This window comes from Mobula hypostoma, chromosome 21 (assembly GCF_963921235.1).
Source record: "Mobula hypostoma chromosome 21, sMobHyp1.1, whole genome shotgun sequence".
Lineage (NCBI taxonomy): Eukaryota > Metazoa > Chordata > Chondrichthyes > Myliobatiformes > Myliobatidae > Mobula > Mobula hypostoma.
In genome coordinates, this window is record NC_086117.1 from 16726595 (window position 1) to 16749429 (window position 22835).

The 22835-nt window shown below is 40.1% G+C and overlaps 1 protein-coding gene across 7 annotated transcripts in view; it reads left to right on the forward strand.

Annotated features, from left to right (window-relative positions):
• LOC134359821 (kynurenine--oxoglutarate transaminase 3-like) overlaps nt 1-22835 on the forward strand; it is a 121218-nt gene that overhangs the window by 92188 nt on the left and 6195 nt on the right. For 6 of the 7 annotated variants that reach the window (XM_063073519.1, XM_063073518.1, XM_063073521.1 and 3 more), the window contains 6 exons: nt 418-538; nt 12353-12429; nt 14534-14623; nt 16922-17108; nt 18610-18686; nt 22185-22271. In XM_063073519.1, the coding sequence (XP_062929589.1) occupies nt 418-538; nt 12353-12429; nt 14534-14623; nt 16922-17108; nt 18610-18686; nt 22185-22271 (639 nt within the window). The remainder of the gene's footprint in view (nt 1-417; nt 539-12352; nt 12430-14533; nt 14624-16921; nt 17109-18609; nt 18687-22184; nt 22272-22835) is intronic. The other variant, XM_063073522.1, reaches the window with a different exon arrangement.

Genomic DNA, 22835 nt, shown 5'->3' on the forward strand with positions numbered 1-22835 from the left:
AAGGCAGATCATATTTTAATTCAGTGACATATTGTATTATTACCCAGGCCTTTTAGTCACAAAGGTCTTTTTACCTTGGTTTTAAAAAGAAACATTTTCTCCATGAAAATGTAGGCTGGAGATTATACTTGATAAAAACTGTTGCTTATTCAAACAATTGTAAACAGTGTGACCAGGCTTGATCAGAATGAGAAAAGACGTAAAAACAGCATGTTCTGCTTTGTGATGGACATTCTTCTCTAATGATTAAAAGGAAATGGGTCAGTTCCGTGACCTGACTAAAAAGAGGAGCCATGTGAAAGATGAAAGAATGATTAATCCGGTGAGACAGAGGACAAAGAACAAAGGAAGTTTAGGTTGATTTACATCTGCTCCAAACATATTACTGAACATTTTTAAAATTTTATTCCAAATTAGGTTTTTAACCGCGAAGAATTGCAAGTGATTGCAAATCTCTGTATAGAACACAATGTCTTGTGTATTAGTGATGAGGTATATGAGTGGCTGGTGTACGATGGTAATGAGCACGTGCGAATTGGTAAGAATGCATCATTTAAGTAATTCTGATTATGTGTATAAATAACATTTATTTATTTAGTAATACAGCATGGAGTAGGCCATTCAAGCCACACCACCCCAGCAACCCCTGACAAACCCAATTAACGCTAATTTGGACAATTTACAATGACCAGTTAAACTATCTGATACGTCTTTCGACTGTGGGATGTCATTAGGTTTTCTTGAAATGAATCTGATTTACGTTATACTTTGTTAAAGAAATTAAAGCAAGATAATTCATTTTATGACCCGAGTCACCTTGAGGTTCTTTAATTTTAACTCTTAAAATTAAGAATCTTGAGGTTCTTTAATTTCCTTCTCTTCTTGGTCAGCTAAACATTTATCTAATGTATCAACTGATTGAGTGTTCCAGGTGGACTGGTAGCCCTTGACTCAAAGGTTTCTTTATTTTGCTCTGTTTGGAAATCAGTACTATGTGCATACACAGCTCATTTGAGGTCCCTTCTCCATCCGTAAATAGTTTTTGTTTATACAATTGAATGCTTTCTGTTTACTGCAGTGAGTTGCATAACTTCACACCAATTAATATTCAGCTATATATTGGGATGATTATAATAATCTAAGAAGGTTACAAAAACCAGTGTCTGTCTTTTATTGCAACAGTCCTGAAAGTGCTTGTAAGCTTCTGTTTACTGAACTGATGTCCAGTCAGACCACTGCTAATACATCAACTTAAAAAAATTTAAATTAGTAAGTTACTTTCTGCAAACTTCTCATTTATTGTTCCAACACCAAATGTTTAAGACCATCCTTTCTATTGAGACATTGAGCCTCAATTCACTGCCTCTTCAACCTTAATATGTGAGGGTTTTCCTGTTTGCAGATATTAGCAGAAAGAGAATACCCATGCTGATTGGCTCCTCTTTCCCTGACTACTCCATTATTTTAGCCTTGAATTGCTATCATCCCCACATAAGTTCACTTTGTTTTCATCTATCTCCTGCATCTCAGGTCTCTTGCTGGATTAATTCCTGATCCTTTCCAAGTATTCGTGTTAGCTGATATCTTCAATGCTTCTGTTTCATTGGGTTTAATCTTGCATTGCCCCAAACCCTTCAAAGCTCATGCTCTTTCTCTGTTCTATACGCAAAATTCTATCACAGACAGGCTGAAAGTTAATAAACTTACAAAGAAGCTCAACAACTTTATGCTGACTCCAAGCAAGTCCAAAACAAGTCGTCTCATTTCTCTTGTCCTCTAACTCTTGTTATTTTTCCCTTTTGAGTACTTTAATTCTTTCTTTGAATGATTTAACCTGCCACCACCACTTGCCCCTGCCAGTACAATCCAGTGCATGTATATATATTTCTTCTTGGTTCTTTTGTCAATCATTTTCATTCTGCATTATCTGGTTCTTAACCCTTCTGCCATGGTAACCAATTCACTATCTACTGACTGGAATCTGTCAGATCCCCACTGAACCCCTTCCTTTGCAGAGGCCCTATCTCCTCCTGTTTATGGAAGTAAATAAACCCACATCTCAGGAATCATTTTGTCAAATTTCTTTTGCGTTCATCCGAGGCCTCGCATCTCAAAGTTCGAAGTAAATATATTATCAAAGTATGTACTGTATACTGTACTGTGCAAAAGTCTCAGGCACATATATATTGCTAGGGTGCCTAAGACTTGTGCACAGTATTGTTTGTAGTAATTTTATGTATTGCATTTTACTGCTGCTACAAAAAAACTAGTTTCATGACATGCGTGAGTGATGATAAACCTGATTCTAGTATGGGTCTCTATTGTGGACGGTGTGGGAAGAGGGCAGGGAGAGGGGAATCATGGTTGGGAAAAGGGGAAGGGAGCAGGAATCACCAGAGAGACATTCTGTAATGATCAAAAAGCCTTTTGTTTGGAATCAGTTGATCTTGCCAGGTGTCTCAGGGCTGGGTGTGTCTGTATCTGCGCTAACACCTGCGTCTAGCTCTCCTTCTCCACTACCTGTCACATAACCCTCCCACAACGCCACCTTCACCATTCCCAACATTCTTTGCTCCTGCCAAATTTGCAGACTCGCTCTCCACTCCATGTTGACAAATGCAGTTCTGTGCAAGATCTTAGGCACCCCAGCTATATATATGTGCCTAAGACTTCTGCACAGTACTGTATGTCACATATACTACCCCAAGGTTGCTTTCTTGCAGGCATTCACAGTAGAACAGGGAAATACAATAGAACCATTTCTACAGGGGCACAATTGAGAGTATCCTGACTGGCTGTATCACTGTCTGGAATGGGAACTGTACTTCCCTCAATTGCAGGGCTCTGCAGAGAGTGGTGCAGACAGCCCAGCGTATCTGTAGATGTGAACTTCCCACTATTCAAGATATTTACAGCAATAGATGGATTAAAAGAACCAGAAGGATCATTGGGGACCTGAGTCAACCCAACCACAAACTGTTCCAGCTGCTGCCATTGAGAAATGGTACTGCAGCATTAAAGCCAGGACCAACAGGCTGTGGGACATCGTCTTCCAACCGGCCATTAGACTGATTAATTCATGCTGACACAACTTTATTTCTAAGCTATATTGACTGTTCTGTGGTATATCTTACTGTACATACTATTTATTACAAATTACTATACTGTAATTTGCACATTGCACATTCAGACGGAGGTGTAACATAAAGAATTTTACTCCTCGTGTATGTGAAGGATGTAAAAAATAAATTCAATTCAATGAAAACTATACACAAAGACTAGGAAACAACCAATGTGCAAAAGAAGACAAACTGTACAAGTACAAAAAGATGCAAATAATATTAACAGATAAATAAGCATCTTTACTTCAGCATGGGGCCCAGACAAAGTTAAAGTTGAGTGTATTGTGATATTAGATACATAGTATTCACAAATAAAAGGTAAATTATATAGACTGCTTTTATAAGAAAGAACAGAATTAGAACAAAAAAGGTTTTTTGACCTGGATGAAGAGACTTTTATTCAGGTGTGGTGGAGTTGATTTGTTATAAAGATTCATAATGATTCCTTGCTCTTGTAATCTTTTGCCCAGGATATTGTATGATACTGTTTTTGGCTGCTTTTTAGCCTACCCCATCACTTTCAATAACTTAAATACAGAAGCTCCTGTCCTTCTGCACTTGTACCTTTTCAGATTTGTGTCTTGCAGTTGCCTCATATATTGCCTTATTCTTCCTATCAAAATGTAATCTTTCACAAATTTTCTGTCAGAAGTTTCATTTGGTTTGTGTCTGTAGTCAGCATGGTTTCCTCAAGCGAAAACCTTGCCTGACAAATCAGTTGGAATTCTTTGAAGAAATAACAAGCAAGATAGACAAAGGAGAATAGGTTGATGTTGTGTACTTCGATTTTCAGAAGGCCACACATGAGGCTGCTTAACAAACTATGAGCCCATGGTATTACAGGAAATATTCTAGCATGGATAAAGCAGTAGCTGATTGTCAGAAGGCAAAGGATGGGAATGAAGGGAGCCTTTTCTGGCTGGCTGCTGGTAACTAGTGATGTTCCACATGAGTCTGTATTGGGACTGATTCTTTTTACATTATATGTCAATGATTTGGATGATGGAATTGATGGCTTTGTTGCACAGTTTGCAGATGATATGAAAATAGGTGGAGGGGCAGCTAGTTTTGAGGAAGACAGATTAGGAGAATGGGTAAAGAAATGGCAGATGGAATGTAGTTTGGAAAGCATATGGTCATGCAATTTGGTGAAAGAAATGAAAGGGTTGATTATTTTCTAAATGGAGAGAACATACAAAAAAACTGAGAATCGAAGAGAGTCCTTGTGCAGAATTCCCTAAAGGTCAATGTTAACATTCATTTCAAGAGGGGACTAGAAAATAAAAGCAAGGGTGTTATGTTGAAATTTTCTAAAGCACTGGTGAGGCCTCACTTGGAGTATTGTGAGGTTTGGGTCCCTAATCTTTGAAGGGATGTGCTGAAACTGGAGAGGGTTCAAAGGAGGTTCGCGAAAATGATTTCAGGATTAAATAGCTTGTCATATAAAGAGCATTTAATGGCTCTTGGCCTGTATTCTCTAGAATTCAGAAGAATGAGGGGTGACCTCATTGAAACCAATTGAATGGTGAAAGGTCTTGACAGAAAGGATGTGGAGATAATGTATCCAATGGTGGGAGGGTCTAAGACCAGAGGACACAGCCTCAGAATAGAGGGGCATCCTTTTAGAACAGAGATGAGGAGGAATTTCTTTAGCCAGAGAGTGGGAAATCTGTGGAACTCTCTGCCACAGGTAGATGTGGAAGCCAAGTCTTCATGTATATTTAAAGATAAATTCTTGATTGGTCAGGGCATGAAGTGATACGAGGAGAAGGTAGAAGATTGGGGCTGAGGAATTTTAAGCAATGGTACCATAGGAAGGAAGATCAGCTGTTTTTAGAAATGTTTAAGTTGTAAGTAGGAAATAAATGATTTTAGAAATATCATTGATTTGGTCCTGCAGGGAGAGATGCTGAAGGACTGATGTTGAATATGTCAAACACTAATTCTTCCTCATCAAGCTTCTTGCATATTAATAAAAAGGATGATGGTCTTCATTTATAGCATCTTAAGACCATAAAACATAGGAGCAGAAGTAGGCCATTCAGCCCATCAAGTCTGCTTCGCCATTCCGTCATGGCTGATATCAGATCCCACTCAACCCTATACACCTGCCCTCTTGCCATATCCCTTGATGCCCTGACTGATCAGGAAATGATCAGCTTCTGCCTTAAATACACGCACAGACTTGGCCTCCACCACAGTCTGTGGCAAAACATTCCAGAGATTTACTACTCTCTGGCTAAAAAAAAATGCTCCTTACCTCTATTCTAAAAGGTCGCCGCTTAAGTTTGAGGCTGTACCCTCTAGCTCTGGATACCCCCAGCAGAGGAAATATCCTCTCTATATCCACCTTATCTAGTCCTTTCAACATTTGGTAGGTTTCAGTATGATTTCCCTCGCATTCTTCTAAATTCCAGTGAGTTCTGGCCCAAAGCTGCTAAATGTTCCTCATATGTTAACCCTTTCATTCCTTGAATCATCCTCATGAACCTCCTCTAGACTCTCTCCAATGATAACACATCCTTTCTGAGATATGGGGCCCAAAACTGTTGACAATACTCCAAGTGTGGCCTGACTCATGTCGTATAAAGTTTCAGCATTATCTCCTTGCTTTTATATTCTATTCCCCTTGAAATAAATGCCAAGATTGCATTTGCCTTCTTTACCTTAGACTCAACCTGTAAATTAACCTCCTGGGAGTCTTGCATGAGGACTCCTAAGTCCCTCTGTACCTCTGAAGTTTGAAACTTCTCCCCATTTAGATAATAGACCATAAGATATAGGAGAAGAATTAGGCCATTTGGCCCATTGAGTCTGTTCCGCCAGCGAGGAACAGGCCCTTTTGGTCCAAATGCTGCACTGCCCAGCAACCCAACTATTTAATACTAACCTAATCCCAAGACAACTTGCAATGACCAATTAACCTCCTAACTGGTACATATTGTTGGAGGAAACTGGAGCAATTGGGGGAATCCCATTTGGTTCACAGGGAGAGCATAAGATGTGTTCGACTGCAGAGTTCTGCAACATTCATGTCCCAATATGTGTGACTGTTGGTACTGTATTTTGCACCTTGGCCCCAGAGTAACACTGTCTTATTTTGGCTATATTCATGTATTCATGAATAGTTGAATGAAAATTAAATTTGAACTTGTACAAATGCTTTACAGGCGGTGCCAGAATTGAACTCTGAAATCCGGAACACCATTCCCTCTTTTTTTTTTACAGCTGTGTGGGCCAACCATTGCTCTGAGCAGGACAATTTTACCTGCCCTGAAAACTGTGCAGCATCTTAACTTTTTTTGTAATATGCACATTACAGACCCCAACTCACAACACAAGTAAACAATGTCAGACAGTCAAAACAACTGACAGGCACAATGTCAAAAATAAAATGTTTTGACTAGACAGCATCGGCGTTCAGCAGGCTGGTAGGTGGTTTATTAACAATAGGCTACTAACTTCCATTCTGTGTTTATTGCTACAATTTGTAACAGTGTTGTAACTTGAAACACAATGTAAATATGGTGAAGCTCTAAACTGTTTCAAAGTAGAGATTGTGGTAAATTTATTACTTAGAGAAAAATATAGATTATATTCATTAACAAATAATTATAGGATATTGCACAATTATATTAACATAATTTCATGATTATATTAACATTATGTAAAAGAAAATTCCAGCTGCACAGCAACAAAGGCTAAGTGTGTAGGAGTGTTTCAATTACTGAATGGCCGTGCACCCATGCAACTTAACCATATAACAATTACAGCACGGAAACAGGCCATCTCGGCCTTTCTAGTCCATGCCGAACTCTTACTATCACCTAGTTCCACTGACCTGCACTCAGCCCATAACCCTCCATTCCTTTCCTGTCCATATAGCTATCCAATTTAACTTTAAATGACAACATCGAAACTGCCTCAACCACTTCTGCTGGAAGCTTGTTCCACACAGCTACCACTTTCTGAGTAAAGAAGTTCCCCCTCATGTTACCCCTAAACTTTTGCCCTTTAACTCTCAACTCATGTCCTTTTGTTTGAATCTCCCCCACTCTCAATGGAAAAAGCCTATCCATGTCAACTCTATCTATCCCCCTCATAATTTTAAATACCTCTATCAAGTCCCCCCTCAACCTTCTACGCTCCAGAGAATAAAGACTCAACTTGTTCAACCTTTCTCTGTAACTTAGGTGACGAAACCCAGGCAACATTCTAGTAAATCTTTTCTGTACTCTCTCTATTTTGTTGACATCTTTCCTATAATTCAGTGACCAGAACTCTACACAATACTCCAAATTTGGCCTTACCAATGCCTTGTACAATTTCAACATTACATCTCAACTCCTATACTCAATGCTCTGATTTATAAAGGCCAGCATACCAAAAGCTTTCTTCACCACCCTATCCACATGAGATTCCACCTTCAGGGAACAATGCACCATTATTCCTAGATCCCTCTGTTCTACTGCATTCTTCAATGCCCTACCATTTACCATGTATGTCCTATTTTGATTACTCGTACCAAAATGTAGCACCTCACATTTATCAGCATTAAACTCCATTTGCCATCTTTCAGCCCACTCTTCTAACTGGCCTAAATCTGTCTGCAAGCTTTGAAAACCTACTTCATTATCCATAACTCCACCTATCTTAGTATCATCTGCGTACTTACTAATCCAATTTACCATCCCATCATCCAGATCATTGCTGTATATGACAAACAATATTGGACCCAGTACATATCCCTGAGGCACACCACTAGTCACCAGCCTCCAATCTGACAAACAGGTATCCACCACTACTCTCTGGCGTCTCCCATCCAGCCACTGCTGAATCCATTTTACTACTTCAATATTAATACCTAACGATTGAACCTTCCTAACTAACCTTCCGAGTGGAAACTTGTCAAAGGCCTTACTGAAGTCCATATAGACAACATCCACCGCTTTACCCTCGTCAACTTTCCTAGTAACCTCTTCAAAAAATTCAATAAGATCTGTCAAACATAACCTTCCATGCACAAATCCATGTTGACTGTTCCTAATCAGACCCTGTCGATCCAGATAATTATATATACCATCTCTAAGAATACTTTCCATCAATTTACCCACCACTGATGTCAAACTCACAGGCCGATAATTGCTAGGTTTACTCTTAGAACCCTTTTTAAACAATGGAACAACATGAGCAATACACCAATCCTCCGGCACCATCCCCGTTTCTAATGACATTTGAAATATTTCTGTCAGAGCCCCTGCTATTTCCACACTAACTTCCCTTAAGGTCCTAGGGAATATTTTGTCAGGACCCGGAGACTTATCCACTTTTATATTCCTTAAAAGCGCCAGTACTTCCTCTTCTTTAATCATCATAGTTTCCATAATTTCCCTACCTGTTTCCCTTATCTTACACAATTCAATATCCTTCTCCTTAGTGAATACCGGAGAAATTGTTCAGAACCACTCCGATCTCTTTTGGCTCCACACATAACTGTCCTCCCTGATTCTCTAAGGCAGTGGTCCCCAACCACCAGGCCACAAAGCATGTGCTACCAGGCCACGAGGAAACGATACGAGTCGGCTGCACTTTTCCCCATTCCCTGTCTCGCACTGTTGAACTTGAACATAGGGGTGCCAACTGTCCCGTATTTGCCGGGACATCCTGTATATTGGGCTAAATTGGTTTGTCCCATACGGGACCGCCCTTGTCCCGTATTTCCCCCACTAAGGTAGAGCGTTCCTATGAAACCTTTCGTGCCGAAATGGCGTAAAGCGAAGAAGCAATTACCATTAATTTATATGGGAAAAATTTTTGAGTGTTCCCAGACCCTAAAAAATAACCTACCAAATCATACCAAATAACACATAAAACCTAAAATAACACTAACATATAGTAAAAGCAGGAATGATATGATAAATACACAGCCTATATAAAGTAGAAATAATGTATGTACAGCGTAGTCGGGAAGATTAAGCCAAAACCGATTTGTGGGGGAAAAATCGGCACGTACGTGCATGCGCACATCACACATGCGCACACAGGTGCCTATACAAGGCTTCATGGTCATGGTAGTCTTTCTCGAGGTAAACACAAGTGTCCCATCAACACACACAAAAAATGCTGGTGAACGCAGCAGGCCAGACAGCATCTATAGGAAGAGGTACAGTCGACGCTTTGGGCCGGGACCCTTTGTCAGGATTTGACTGCTACTTTTGTCTCTTATTTGGGAGTGAGAAAGCTGGCAACACTAACTGTAAAAGACATGTTGAGGTGAGTTTAACCCTACTTGAACACCACCCCACCAAGCCCCCCCCCCCCCGCGGTCAGCAAGAATATTGTCAATATTAAACTGGTCCGTGGTGCAAAAAAGGTTGGGGACCCCTGCTCTAAGGGACCAATTTTATCCCTCACTATCCTTTTGCTGTTAATATAACTGTAGAAACCCTTTGGATTTATTTTCACCTTACTTGCCAAATCAACCTCAAATCTTCTTTTAGCTTTTCTAATTTCTTTCTTAAGATTCTTTTTACATTCTTTATATTCCTCGAGCACCTCATTTACTCCATGCTGCCTATATTTATTGTAGATATCTCTCTTTTTCCAAACCAAGTTTCCAATATCCCTTGAAAACCATGGCTCTCAAACTTTTAACCTTTCCTTTCAACCTAACAGGAACATAAACATTCTGTACCCTCAAAATTTCACCTTTAAATGACCTCCATTTCTCTATTACATCCTTCCCACAAAACAAATTGTCCCAATCTACTCCTTCTAAATCCTTTCGCATCTCCTCAAAGTTAGCCTTTCTGCAATTAAAAATCTGAACCCTGGGTCCAGACCTATCCTTCTCCATAATTATATTGAAACTAATATAAGAGGGAACAGTGCTCCGGAACACTCTGCGATGTAATAACGTTACTGCAACCATTATGCTATCAAAATTCCAAGTAGAGGGTTGGCTTAATCTGATGATACCCAACTCTTTCCACTGTTTCATGTTTATATTATTTCCGTTAGCTTGTCTGACATCCAGTTTTGAATAAACTTTTTCAACTTGATGTGAAAAACTGAAGCTAAGTACTTTGGCTGCAGCCACCTTTCTCCTGCTTTTGATTTATGTGCCTTCTGGGCTAAGTTTTTATTTTAAAGTATACTACAGAATAGACTTCTTGGTTGACCTAGACTTTTCATTATTTAACCTCCACATAGCACCAACTATGTCTATCTGTGCCTCAACCCTTCACTGCTGAGATGACATCACTTTTGCCAGATTATATAATTCATTTGTTTTCTTTCTCCTTTTCCATCACTGATAAACTCCAGTTTTTCAGAAACTCAGCTGCTCAAGTTTCACTTTCAGAAACCTTGGTTACTTTTTTTATTTCTTGATGAATTTGTATTGAGGCCTGAGTCATCACTTGATCATTTTTAAAGTTTACCTCTCTCCATATCTCCAGCCTTGCAGAGCTCTTTATCACCTCCCGAGTATTCCACATTCATGACTGTTGATATTTTTTTTTTTTGTTTTGTCCTTCTCCTCCACCTCCCCACCAAACTCCTCAGCTACCAGCATTTGTGCTCTAGAATTTCCACTCAGCCCCTTCAGCAGCCTCATCAAAATCTTTTTATTTTACATAAATCGGTTACCAGAGCCAGTCTCTCATTTTCTAGTTCTGGTTCCACTCTGGAGTAGAATTTAAAGTGATCTATAAATTCAAAAGATTTGCTGTTTTTAAATTTGATTTATTGGTTGTGTAAAGTCTGATCCAGTTATTATTGGTGGATGTGCAGAAATAGGCACACCACTAATTTTAACTAAGTAATATATAATATAATTGCACTATTTAATATAAGGGCAGTATAATTGCATGTAAGTACAATTACGAAGGAAGCATGGAAGTGCCTCTACTTAGAACATAGAAAACCTACAGCACAATACAGACCCTTCAGCCCACAATGCTATGCCAAACTCCTTAGAAGTTGTGAAGATTTGGCATGACATCTAAAACTTATAAGCGCCTTTAGATGTGCCGTGGAGAGTATATTGACTGACTGCATCACAGACTGGTATGGAAACACCAATGCCCCTTGAATGGAAAATCCTACAAGAATTTTACGACCCAGCCCATCATAGAAAGAGCGCTCCCCACCATTGAGCACATCTACATAGAGCATTGTCACAGGAAGGCAGCATCCATCATCAGGGATCCCCACCATCCAGGTTATGCTCTCTTCTCACAGCTACCTTCAGAAAGAAGGTACAGGAGCCTTAGAACTTACATCATCGGGTTCAGGAAGTTAATACCATTCAACCATCAGACTCTCGAACCAGAGGGGGTAACTTCACTCACCTTCACTTGTCCTAACAGCGCAAACACTACATTGATGGGGTGCCCGATAAACCCCAGCTTGCCCCTGTGGTGCCCCAACCCAGGATGTCTTCCACTTGGTTCAAACATGCCCTCACCAAGATCCGAGACAGTTTTGCTGTAGTCCATTGATATGGCCTCGAGCTGGAGTACTGGCTTGACAAAGGGGGAACGTCCCCTCAGACCATGAGAGGCCTGCGTCAGGCATTTTCAAGGCGCAGATTGGAAGTCTGTGTGGGGCCCCACTCCTCGCTCAGACTAGAGCAATGTGTGATTAAGTGCCTTGCTCAAGGACACAAACATGCTGCCACAGCTGAGGCTCAAACTAGTGACCTTCAAATCACTAGACAAACGCTTTAACCACTTGGCCACGTGCCCAACACAGTGAGTTGACAAAAAACGATTATAGATGTGAAGAGAAAACACCTGCTATACAAAACAACAACTTGCCCTATCACTGAACTGTTCTTTTGTATCTGTACAGTCTGTTGCCCTGTTGGTGTGGTCATTCATTGATCTATTATGGTTACTGATATGCCTGCAAGAAGACTAATCTCAAGGTTGTATATGGTGACATAAAGTACATGTACTTTGATAATAAATTTACTTTGAACTGTGAATATTTCCTGAGGTTGCACTATATTACAAACTGCCAATGGCATGCACTGTTTGGAAAATCTGTTCGCAATTGTAAATTGTGTTCAACTACTATACTTCTATGGCTGCAAAATGTCTGTTAATGTACTAATAAGGCTCCAATGTGGAAACATGCAGAGATTTTTAGTGGCTCTTCCTACATTCTTGTACATGCACGTATTTCTGCCTCTAATTAGCTTCCTCTTGTACTTGCATTCCTAGCCAGCTTGCCTGGGATGTGGGAACGAACCATCACTGTTGGGAGTGCAGGAAAATCTTTCAGTGCTACAGGATGGAAGGTGAGCTGGAAAAATATTTTACAAATGAATAATCTATTAATTAACAGAGCTAATTAGTACCATTTACTTGTGGCATTAATACAATTTCTGTGTAAAAATGTAGGCAACCAGTTTGGGTTTGGATCAAATCATAAATTTGTTTTCAGTATAATTAAATTGTTAACTGGACAGTAGATAGAGCTGTGCAGAATCTGAGATCCACTGCAATGAAATAGGCTTGAGATCTACTACATTTTACAAATTTAACACCTGGTCCATTGGCACTGTGACTCAGCCATTGTAGTTAGAAATACAAGAAGAAATTAACCTTCTGAGCTCAGCATGTTGCTTGTAATTGGGATGTTGCACATAGTTGGTTTGCTAATGGATTACAGCTGTTAAAAGTTCTGAAATTATGCCTCTGAAATAAAATGAGATTATTTTAGTAGGAATTCTGTACAAATTTGTTATAAACCATTTAGTCATAGAAAAGTACATCATAGAAACAGGCCTTTTGGCCCATCTAGTCCATGCTGAGCTATTTAAACTGCCTACTCCAATCAACCTGTACTGGTATCATAGCCCTCCATACCTCTACCATCCATGTACGTATCCAAACTTCACTTAAATGTTGAAATCAAGCTCACATGCATCATTTGGTCTGGCTTTCTATACCTTTCATAATTTTGTATACCTCTATCAAATCTCCTCTGTTCCTTGTAAAGTAATGGATTTTAAGTCCTAACCTATTCAGTCTCTATATAACTCAAGTCCTCCAGGCCTGGCAACATGTTTACAAATTTTCTCTATACTCTTTCAACCTTATTTACATCTTTCCTGTAAGTAGGTAACCAAAACTGCATACAATATTCCAAATTAGGTCTCACCAATGTCTTGTACAATTCAAAGTAACATCCCATCTCCTGTACTAAGTACTTTGATTTATGAAGACGAATGTGCCAAAAGCTTTCTTTACGACCCTATCAGTGATGCCACTTTCAATGATTGATGGACCTGTATTCCCAGATCCCCTTGTTCTACCGCACTCCTCAGTGCCCTACCACTCACCATGTAAGACCTACCCTGGTTGGTCCTACCAAAGTGCAACAACTCACACTTGTCTGCAATAAATTCCAACTGTCATTTTTCAGCCCATTTTACCAGCTGGTCCAGATCCTGCTGTAAGCCATGATAGTCTTTCTTGTTGTCCACTACGCTCCCAATCTTGGTGTCATCCGCAAATTTGCTGATTGAGCTAACATCATTATCATCCGGGTCATTGATATAGATGGCAAACATCAATGGACTCAGCACTGATCCCTGTGGCACTCGACTAGTCACAGGCCTCCAGTCAGAGAGGCATCCATCTACCTCCACTCTCTGGCTTCTCCCACAAAGCCAAAGTTTAATCCAATTTACTACCTCATCTTGAATGCTGAGTGATTGAACCTTCTTGACCAACCTTCTATGTGGTACCTTGTCAAATGCCTTGCTAAAATCCATGTAGAAAACATGCATTGCTTCGCCTTCATCAAGTTTCCTGGTAATTTCCTCGAAAAGCTCTATAAGATTGGTTAGACACAACCTACCATGCACAAAGCCATGCTGACGATCCTTAATTAGTCCATATCTATCCAAATATTTATATATCCAGTCTCTTAGAATACTTACCAATATCTCTCCCACTGCTGATGTCAGACTCACCAGCCTATACTTTCCTGGTTTATTTTTAAAGCCTTTCTTGAACTGTGGAACAGCATTGGCTATCCTCCAGTCCTTTACCTCACCTGTCGCTAAGGATGATTTAAATATAGGGCCCTGGCAATTTCTGCACTTGCCTTCCACAGGGTCCAAGGGAACACCTTGTCGGGCCCTGGGGATTTATCCACCCTAATTTGCTTCAAGGCAGCAAACACCTCCTCTGTAATCTGTGTAGAGTTCATGAAGTTGATACCGTTTTGCCTTACTTCTCTAGACTCTGTATCCACCTCCTGAATAAATACAGATACAAGAATGCATTTAAGTTCTCTCCAATTTCTTTTGGCTCCACGCATGGATTTATATTTTATTTTCTAAAATACTGCTAGATGTTACAGGTTTTGCAGTACTACTTGATTTATTGCAGATTGGATGGGCATTTGGACACAAATGCATCATCAAACATTTGCAGACTGTCCATCAGAACACCACCTACCACTGTTCTACTGGAGCACAGGTGAGAAGTATCTAAAATAATTGTTTGGCAAACCTGTGATTGCATGGAGTTGTATTGTTGTTGGTTATGTTCCCATTTTGAGAGGGAATTACATCATGTACTTGTAATAATGCATTTAAACTGAATAGTGTCATGCATCATAGAAATCATGTTAACCAAGATTTAAGTCAAAAATAATCCCATTTGCTTACATCTGGCCTGTAAACCTTCCCTACCATGTACCTGCCCAGGTAACTTTTACAAAGACTTCCTACACCTCTCCTGCAGCATTAGCTTCCTGATGTACTGCACAAAACAATCCCATTCCTTGTCACCCATTGTATTGCAATAACCATCAAGATCCTGCAATTCTGCCTTGAGCCACCTGTAACAGAGGCAATTTACAGTAACCAATTAACTTTCACACTACAATATAAAAGGATATAAATGAGGCTTTATAAAGCTTTGGTCAGACTGCACGGAGCATTGAGAGCTGTTTTCGGGACCCTTATTTAAGATGGGATGTGCTGGTATTGCAGAGGGTCTAGAGGAAGTTCTTGAAAATAATCCCAGGAATGAAAGTGTTGATATGTGAGGAACATCTGATGGCTGTAGGACTGTATTTGCTGGAGTTCAGAAAAATGAGGGCAAGCTCATTGAACCCAATTAAATATTGAAAGGCCTAGACAGAGTCTATGTGGAGATTATGCTTCCTATAGTGGAGGAGTCTAGGACCAGAGGGCACAACCTTGGAATGAAAGGACATCTCTTTAGAACAGAGATGAGGAGTTTCTTTAGTCAGAGGGTCGTAAATCTCTGGATTTTATAGTCACAGACAGTTATGGAAACCAAGTCATTGGTATATTTAAAGTGGAGGTTGATAGGTTCTTGATTTGTAAGGGCATTAAAGGTTACGGGGAGAAGGTAGGAGAATGGGGTTGAGAGGGATAATAAATCAGCCATGATATAGTGGCGGAGCGGACTTGACATTCTAAATTACCTAATTCTACTCCTGTGTCTTATGCTCTTTATCTTCTGGATTTGGGAGGAAATCTGAAAGCCATAAAGTTAAAGTAAGTTACTCTACCTCTAATCTTGGCCAGCACTCTGAATCTGATTTACTGCACTTTTTTCATCACCATCAATTATTTGAGCCCCTTCTAAAATGTATTGCTTCTCTCCTTCAAAAAATACTTACTTCTGTAAACCCATATTATAAAGAATCTATTAGTCACAAATTGCTCAAACTTGACATTTGTAACTGTGTACCTTGTACTTTTTATTGCCTATACCACCACCCATCTTTTACCCTCTTCCCCCATCTACTCACAACAAACTTTGTGTTTTGGATATTTTTCAGTACTAAAGATGCTCGCTCATAAACTTCTTTTTTGTAATTAAATACAGGTTGGAGAGCCCTAATGATTAAATGCCTATAATTATGAGTAGCTGGTGTTTAAACAGTTAGATTAGATTATGAGGACACGCAGTCCCCTTTTATTGTCATTTAGTAATGCATGCATTAAGAAATGATACAATATTCCTCCGGTGTGATATCACAGAAACACAGCACAGACCAAAACTGAAAAACTGACAAAACCCACATAATTTTAACATATAGTTACAACAGTGCAAGCAATACCGTAACTTGATGAAGAGGCCGTGAGCACGGTAAAAAGTTCAAAGTCTCTCGAAAGTCCCACATCTCACGCAGACGGGAGAAGGAAGAAAACTCTCCCTGCCATACCTGACCACAGTCCGACTCTGAGTCGCCGAACACTTCGAGCTCTGACACCGAGCACCGAGCACCATCTCTGTTGAACGCTTCGACCTCAGCTCCGGTCGCCAGCAGCAGGCAAAGCCGAGGATTTTGGGGCCTTCCCTCTGGAGACTCTCGATCGCACAGTAGCAACGGCAGCGAACCAGGCATTTCAGAAGTTACTCCAGATGTTCCTCCGTGCTCTCTAGTGAGATCTAGTCTGCATTTTTCATCAGTGAGACACATTAGCAGGTCCATTTACAACATTTCTTAAAAAGTGGCAGATTTCCTGGGATGAAGAATCAATACCGTTAACAATATTTCTCAAATGTGGCAGATTTCCTGGGTTGAAGAATCAGCATTATAAATTTAGCACAAGCTAATTCTTAAGGAGACAAGTTAACTTCCTCTATACATTCCCCATATTGATTAGTATTTTGAAGCAATGAATGTAGTATCACACTATATATATATATATATATATATATATAGTTATTGAACTGTTAAGTTAAACAGCATCGAAATAGAGTGTACTTCTTAAGAATGTTTTTTCCCCACAGCAAGCAGTGGCAGAGGGGTTTGAGAGGGAATTTGAACATCTGGGTACACCAGAAAGTTATTTCATCTGCTTGCGCAAGGAGCTGCAAGTTAAGCGTGATCGTCTTGCTGCCTGTCTTGCCTCTGTGGGATTGAAACCAGTTATATCTGAGGGTGGTTACTACTTGGCTGCAGACATTTCAGAGATCGGTGAGTAAATATTTGTACATAAAGAATTCACATTGACTAATCTAATTTGTTTTTTTTAATGGTACTGTAATAGCTGGGCTGATGTCCAATAGACACATGTTAAATGTCAAACAAGAGAAAATCTGAAAATGCTGGAAATCTGAGCAACACACGCAAAATGCTGGAGGAACTCAGCAGGCCAAACAGCATCTATGAGAAAAAGTACAGTCGACATTCGGGCTGAAACCCTTCGGGAATACATTAAATGTATTCCTATTGTTACGTACCCCGTAACTGGGTTGCCAAACCAGCAGAAATGGATCACTCAGTTGGAGTCTGGATTACTGGAACTAAGGAAGTTTTATTAAAGAAATAAGCAACACAGTACTCTAATCAAAAGGATAATAAATGCAACAGTTCAGCAATGATAAACACACATGTACACAGAACTAGGATAATAGGATCAGTCAAGCTCTATCGTCGTCTAGGGGTAAATGACCAGTTTCAAAGTGACGGAAAGTTCAGTTCAGTTCACAGTAATCACTGCGGTGCCGGTGGACAGTGGGGGGGGGGGAAGAGAGAGAGGGCGAAAACGAATGAATATTCAAAACGGCTTCCACACAGACCTTCGATATTCCTCGCAGTCAGCTTTCGGGCGAGCCCTTTGTAATGTCTTCGAGGTCACCGACTGTGACCCCTCTGTTTCAGATACGATCGTTCCTCAGCGGTGAACCCGGCACCCAGGCAAGGGCGGACACACACCAGGTTCCCGCCGATCGTACCTTTCCACCCTGTGCGTCTCTGGCTTGGTCCCGCGACCAGCCCTCCAAAAACTCCCACCGACTTGTGGGAGGCGCACCGCTTCCAGGGTCTCGTTACCTCGTGGTGTCGTGTGTGTCCTGCCTTAGCGAACCTGTCCCTTTTTATCCCCCTGCTGGGGTATCGCCTGTCCATCACACTTCAAACAGTTCAGGGTTCAAAAAGGAGCCGATCTTGACAGTTCTCAGACCGGTGTCTCCTTCCATTAAACTCTCTCGTCTCTTCATTAACATTTCCAAATGCTGCTCCATTGTCTTCCTTATCTCTCTTTCTCCTGAAGACAGGTGGCAGATCAACTGCTGATCCCACTGGTGCCAGCACAGGACAGTTAACATCTTAGTCTATGTGTACTTTTTGTAACCCTCTTTCGTCACACTATATATACAAATAACACTTCCATTTGGTTTTAGTATTAAATATTGGTTCTAAATGAGCCACTATATTATTTTAAAGTGTAGTTTTCCCTTTATCATTATATTCTGACCAAGAGAATCATGATTAGCTCCATCTTAGGTATAGTTATAAACTTGGTAAGTTGAACATAAAAGGCATTCTGATCTGAATTTTGTGAGATCTGTCTTCACTTTTTTCAGGCTAAGAACGTTTCTGAGTTTCGTAATGTGCATTAATAGAATAAGATGAAATGGGACTGGATTGTCTTCTGAAGTTTTCAACTTCCTTGTGTTCTTTATTTTCCTTTCAGATGTTGACCTGCCAGAATCCACTGAAACGAATGAACCATATGATTATAGGTTTGTGAGGTGGCTCATGATCAATAAGGTAGGGAATTGTAAAATCAGGTGTAGTTGACTAAAATTTTTAATTGTTCTTGAATGTAAATATGGAAATTTTAATATTGGGCCATTATAAATGCCATTTTTAATGTGCAAAATCTTGAAATTTCCAAATTATACATTGCTAATTCTTCTGATTCATTTAGGTGTCATGTCATTCCCCACCCCCCACCATGCCCAGTTACGTTATGTGGTGTAAGCCAGAGTAAATCATGATTTTGCCTAAATCCTTCCTGCAGCTGTAATCTGTGGTATCAGGACATGTAAAATGGTATCAAGCTGAAGATCAGATCAGCTTTGATCCTTGTGAATAGATGCAAGAGGTCATAAAGTCTAAACCTAGTTTTTAATGTTCAGACTACTGTATATATTTTCTTCATTAGGTTCTGCAGTCTTATTACTGAGCCAAGGAACCCTTATGCTGAGAAAGGTAAAGGCTATTGTTTAGGATACATTTGTTACATAGTTCTTAATGCCCATATTTTCCCAAAATTGGAACAAGAAATAGGTGTAGCCATTTTGAACCTGGTTCTCCATTCTCCTATAGCCACAACACTACTTTCCTGATTTATCCTTTGATACTAGAAATCTATCAAACACTGTTTTGAAAGCAATCAATGATACACCCTCCACAACTCTCAAAGATGAAGAATTCCAAGGCTTCACCATCTTAGTGACGAAAGTATTCTCAATTTCCCTTGGGATCAATAAAGCAATTTCCCTCAGGATCAATAAAGTATGACTATGACTATTTGTCTTAAATGACCTACACTTCATTTGGGACAGCGATCCTGGTTTTAGATTCCTCAGCCAGTGAAAATATCCTTCTTGTATTATGCCTGCCAACTGTTGTACATGTTTTATAATTTTAAATAAAATAATGTCTCATTTTTTTCCAACTCTGGAACACTCTCCTTGTATGGCAAACCAACCATCCCTGGAACCAATCGAGAAAATCTATGCTGTCCGACTAAAACTGTATACCTTACTTCAGATGTGGTCTTATCAAAACCACATATAATTTCAGGAAGACATCTTCACTCTTGTACCCAACTCCCATCAGAAGAACAGTTAATTGTCCTCCTTAATGACTGATAACACTCTGTTATGGATTTCAGTAATGTGAACAACAAATCCAGATCACTTTCAAAATACTTCATTTACCTTTCAGTGGAGTAAGGAAATTACAATGGTATGAGAGAGAAGTTGGCTAAAGTAAACTGGAAGGAGCTGCTTGCAGGGATGACAGCACAGCAGCAATGGCATGAGTTTCTGGGAAAAATGAGGAAGGTGCAGGACAGATGTATTCCAAAAACAAAGAAATACTCAAATGGCAAAATAGTACAAACGTGGCTGACAAGAGAAGTCAAAGGTATACAAAAGCAAAAGAGAGGGCATACAACAAGGCAAAAATTAGTGGGAAGATAGAGGATTGGGAAGCTTTTAAAAACCTACAGAGAGCAACTAAAAGAATCTTTAGAAGGGAAAAGATGAAATATGAAAGCAAGCCAGCAAACAATATCAAAGTGGATAGTAAAATCTTTTTCAAGTATGTAAAAAATAAAAGAGAAATGAGAGTGGAATTATAATTGCTGGAAAATGAGGCCGGAGAAATAGTAATGGGGACAAGGAGATGACAGATGGTCTAAATGAATATTGTGCATCAGGCTTCACTGTGGAAGGCACTAGCAGTGTCCCAGATGTTGTAGTGTGTGAAGGAAGAGAAGTGAGTGCAGCTACTATTACAAGGGTTAAGGTGCACAAAAAGCTAAAAGAACTAATGGTACATAAGTCACCCGGACCAGATGAACTGCACCCTAGGGTTCTGAAAGAGGTATCAGTAGAGATTGTGGAGGCATTAGCAATGGTCTTTCAAAAATCAGTGGACATTGGCACAGTGCCAGAGGACTGGAAAACTGCAAATGTCACCCCACTGTTTAAGAAAGGAGGAAGGCAGCAGAAAGGAAATTATAGACTAGTTTGCCTGACCTCAGTGGCTGGGAAGATGTTGGAGTCAATTGTTGCGGGTGAGATTATGGAGTACTTGGTGACACAGGACAAAGTCAGCATGGTTTACTTAAGGGAAAATCTTGCCTGACGAACCTATTGGAATTCTTTGAGGAGATTACACATAGGATAGATAAGGGAATACAGTGGATGTTGTGTAGTTGGATTTTCAGAAGGCCTTTGACAAGATGCCACACATGAGGCTGCTTAGCAAGTTAACAGCCCTTGGTATTACAGGAAAGTTACTAACATGGTTAGAGCATTGGTTGATTGGTAGGAGGCAGCGAGTAGGAATAAAAGGATCCTTTGTCTGGTTGGCTGCCAATGGCTAGTGGTGTTCCACAGGGGACGGTGTTGGGATCACTTCTTTCTATGCTGTATATCTGTGATTTAATGATGAAATAGATGGCTTTATTGCCAAGTTTGCAGATGATATGAAGATTGATGGAGGGGCAGGTTGTGTTAAGGAACAGGTAGGCTGCAGAAGGACAGACAGATTAGGAGAATGGACAAGAAAGCGACAAATGAAATAAAATGTTGGGAAATGCACGGTCATGCACTTTGGTAGTAGAAATAAATGTGCAGACTATTTTCTAAACAGGGAGAAAATCCAAAAATCTGAGATGCTAAGGGACTTTGTGCAGAACCACCCTAAAGGTTAGCTTGCAGGTTGAGTCGGTGATGAGGAAGGCAAATGCAGTGTTAATATTCATTTCAAAAGGTCTTGAATACAAGAGCAGGGATGTGATGCTGAAGCTTTATAAGGCACTGGTGAGGCTGCATCTTGAGTATTGTGTACAGTTTTGGGCTCCTCATCTTAGAAAAGATGTACTGGCATTGGAGGGGGTCCAGAGGCGATTCACAAGAATGATTCCAGGAACGAAAGGGTTATCAGACAAAGAATGTTTGGCTCTGGGTCTGTACTCGCTGGAATTTAGAAGGATGAGGGGGATCTCATTGAAACCTTTCTAATGTTAAAAAGCCTAAACAGAGTAGATGTGGAAAGGATGTTTCCCAGGGTGGGGGAGTCTACGACAAGAGGGTACAGCCTCAGGGTAGAGGGGTGTCCATTTAAAACAGGTGTGGAGAAATTTCTTTAGCTAGAGGGTGGTAAATTTGTGGACTTTGTTACCACAGGCAGCTCTAGAGGCCAGGTCGCTGAGTGTATTTAAGGTAGAAATTGATAGGTTAAGACATGGGGAGAAGCCCGGGAAACGGAGTTAAGGAGGGGAAAAAAGGATCAGCCATGATTGAGTGGCAGTGCAGACTCGATGGGCCAAATGGCCTAATTCTGCTGTTATGTCTTATAGTTTTAATATCAACATTGCCCAGTCTCTCCCTATTAAAAGAAAAGACTTCTGTTATAGCTTCTAACATCAGGGATAGCTGGACCATTGAGAAAATTAGTGCTCGATCTGTGGAATCTAACTATATTAATAGCTTTGTGAAAGCATTTTCTGTTGTTGCCTTTTCATAGGGTTTGGCCACGATTCCAATGTCTGCCTTCTACTCTTCTGAAAGCAAAAATAACAATAAGAATTTCATACGATTTTGTTTTGTTAAGGTAAGCTATAGTAGGAATTATGAGTTGAATTAAATTGAATTGAATTGACTTTATTACTTACATCCTTCACATACATGAGTAAAAATCTTTACGTTACATCTCCATCTGAATGTGCAATGTGCAAATTATAGTAATTTGCAATAAATAGTATGTACAACAGGATTGACAATATAGCATAGAAATACAATTGTATCAGCATGAATTAATCAGTCTGATTGCCTGGTGGAAGAAGCTGTCCCGGAGCATGTTGGTCCTGGCTTTAATGCTGTGGTATTGTTTCTCAGATGGTAGCAGCTGGAACAGTTTGTGGTTGGGGGTGACTCGGGTCCCCAATGATCCTTCAGGCCCTTTTTTCACTCCTGTCTTTGTAAATGTCCTGAATAGTGGGAAGTTCACATCTACAGATTCGCTGGTTGTCCGCACCACTCCCTGCAGAGTCCTCTGATTGAGGGAAATACAGTTTCCATACCAGGCAGTGATGCAGCCAGTCAGGATGCTCTCAGTTGTGTCCCTGTAGAAAGTTCTTAGGATTTACGGACCCATACCAAACTTCTTCAACTGTCT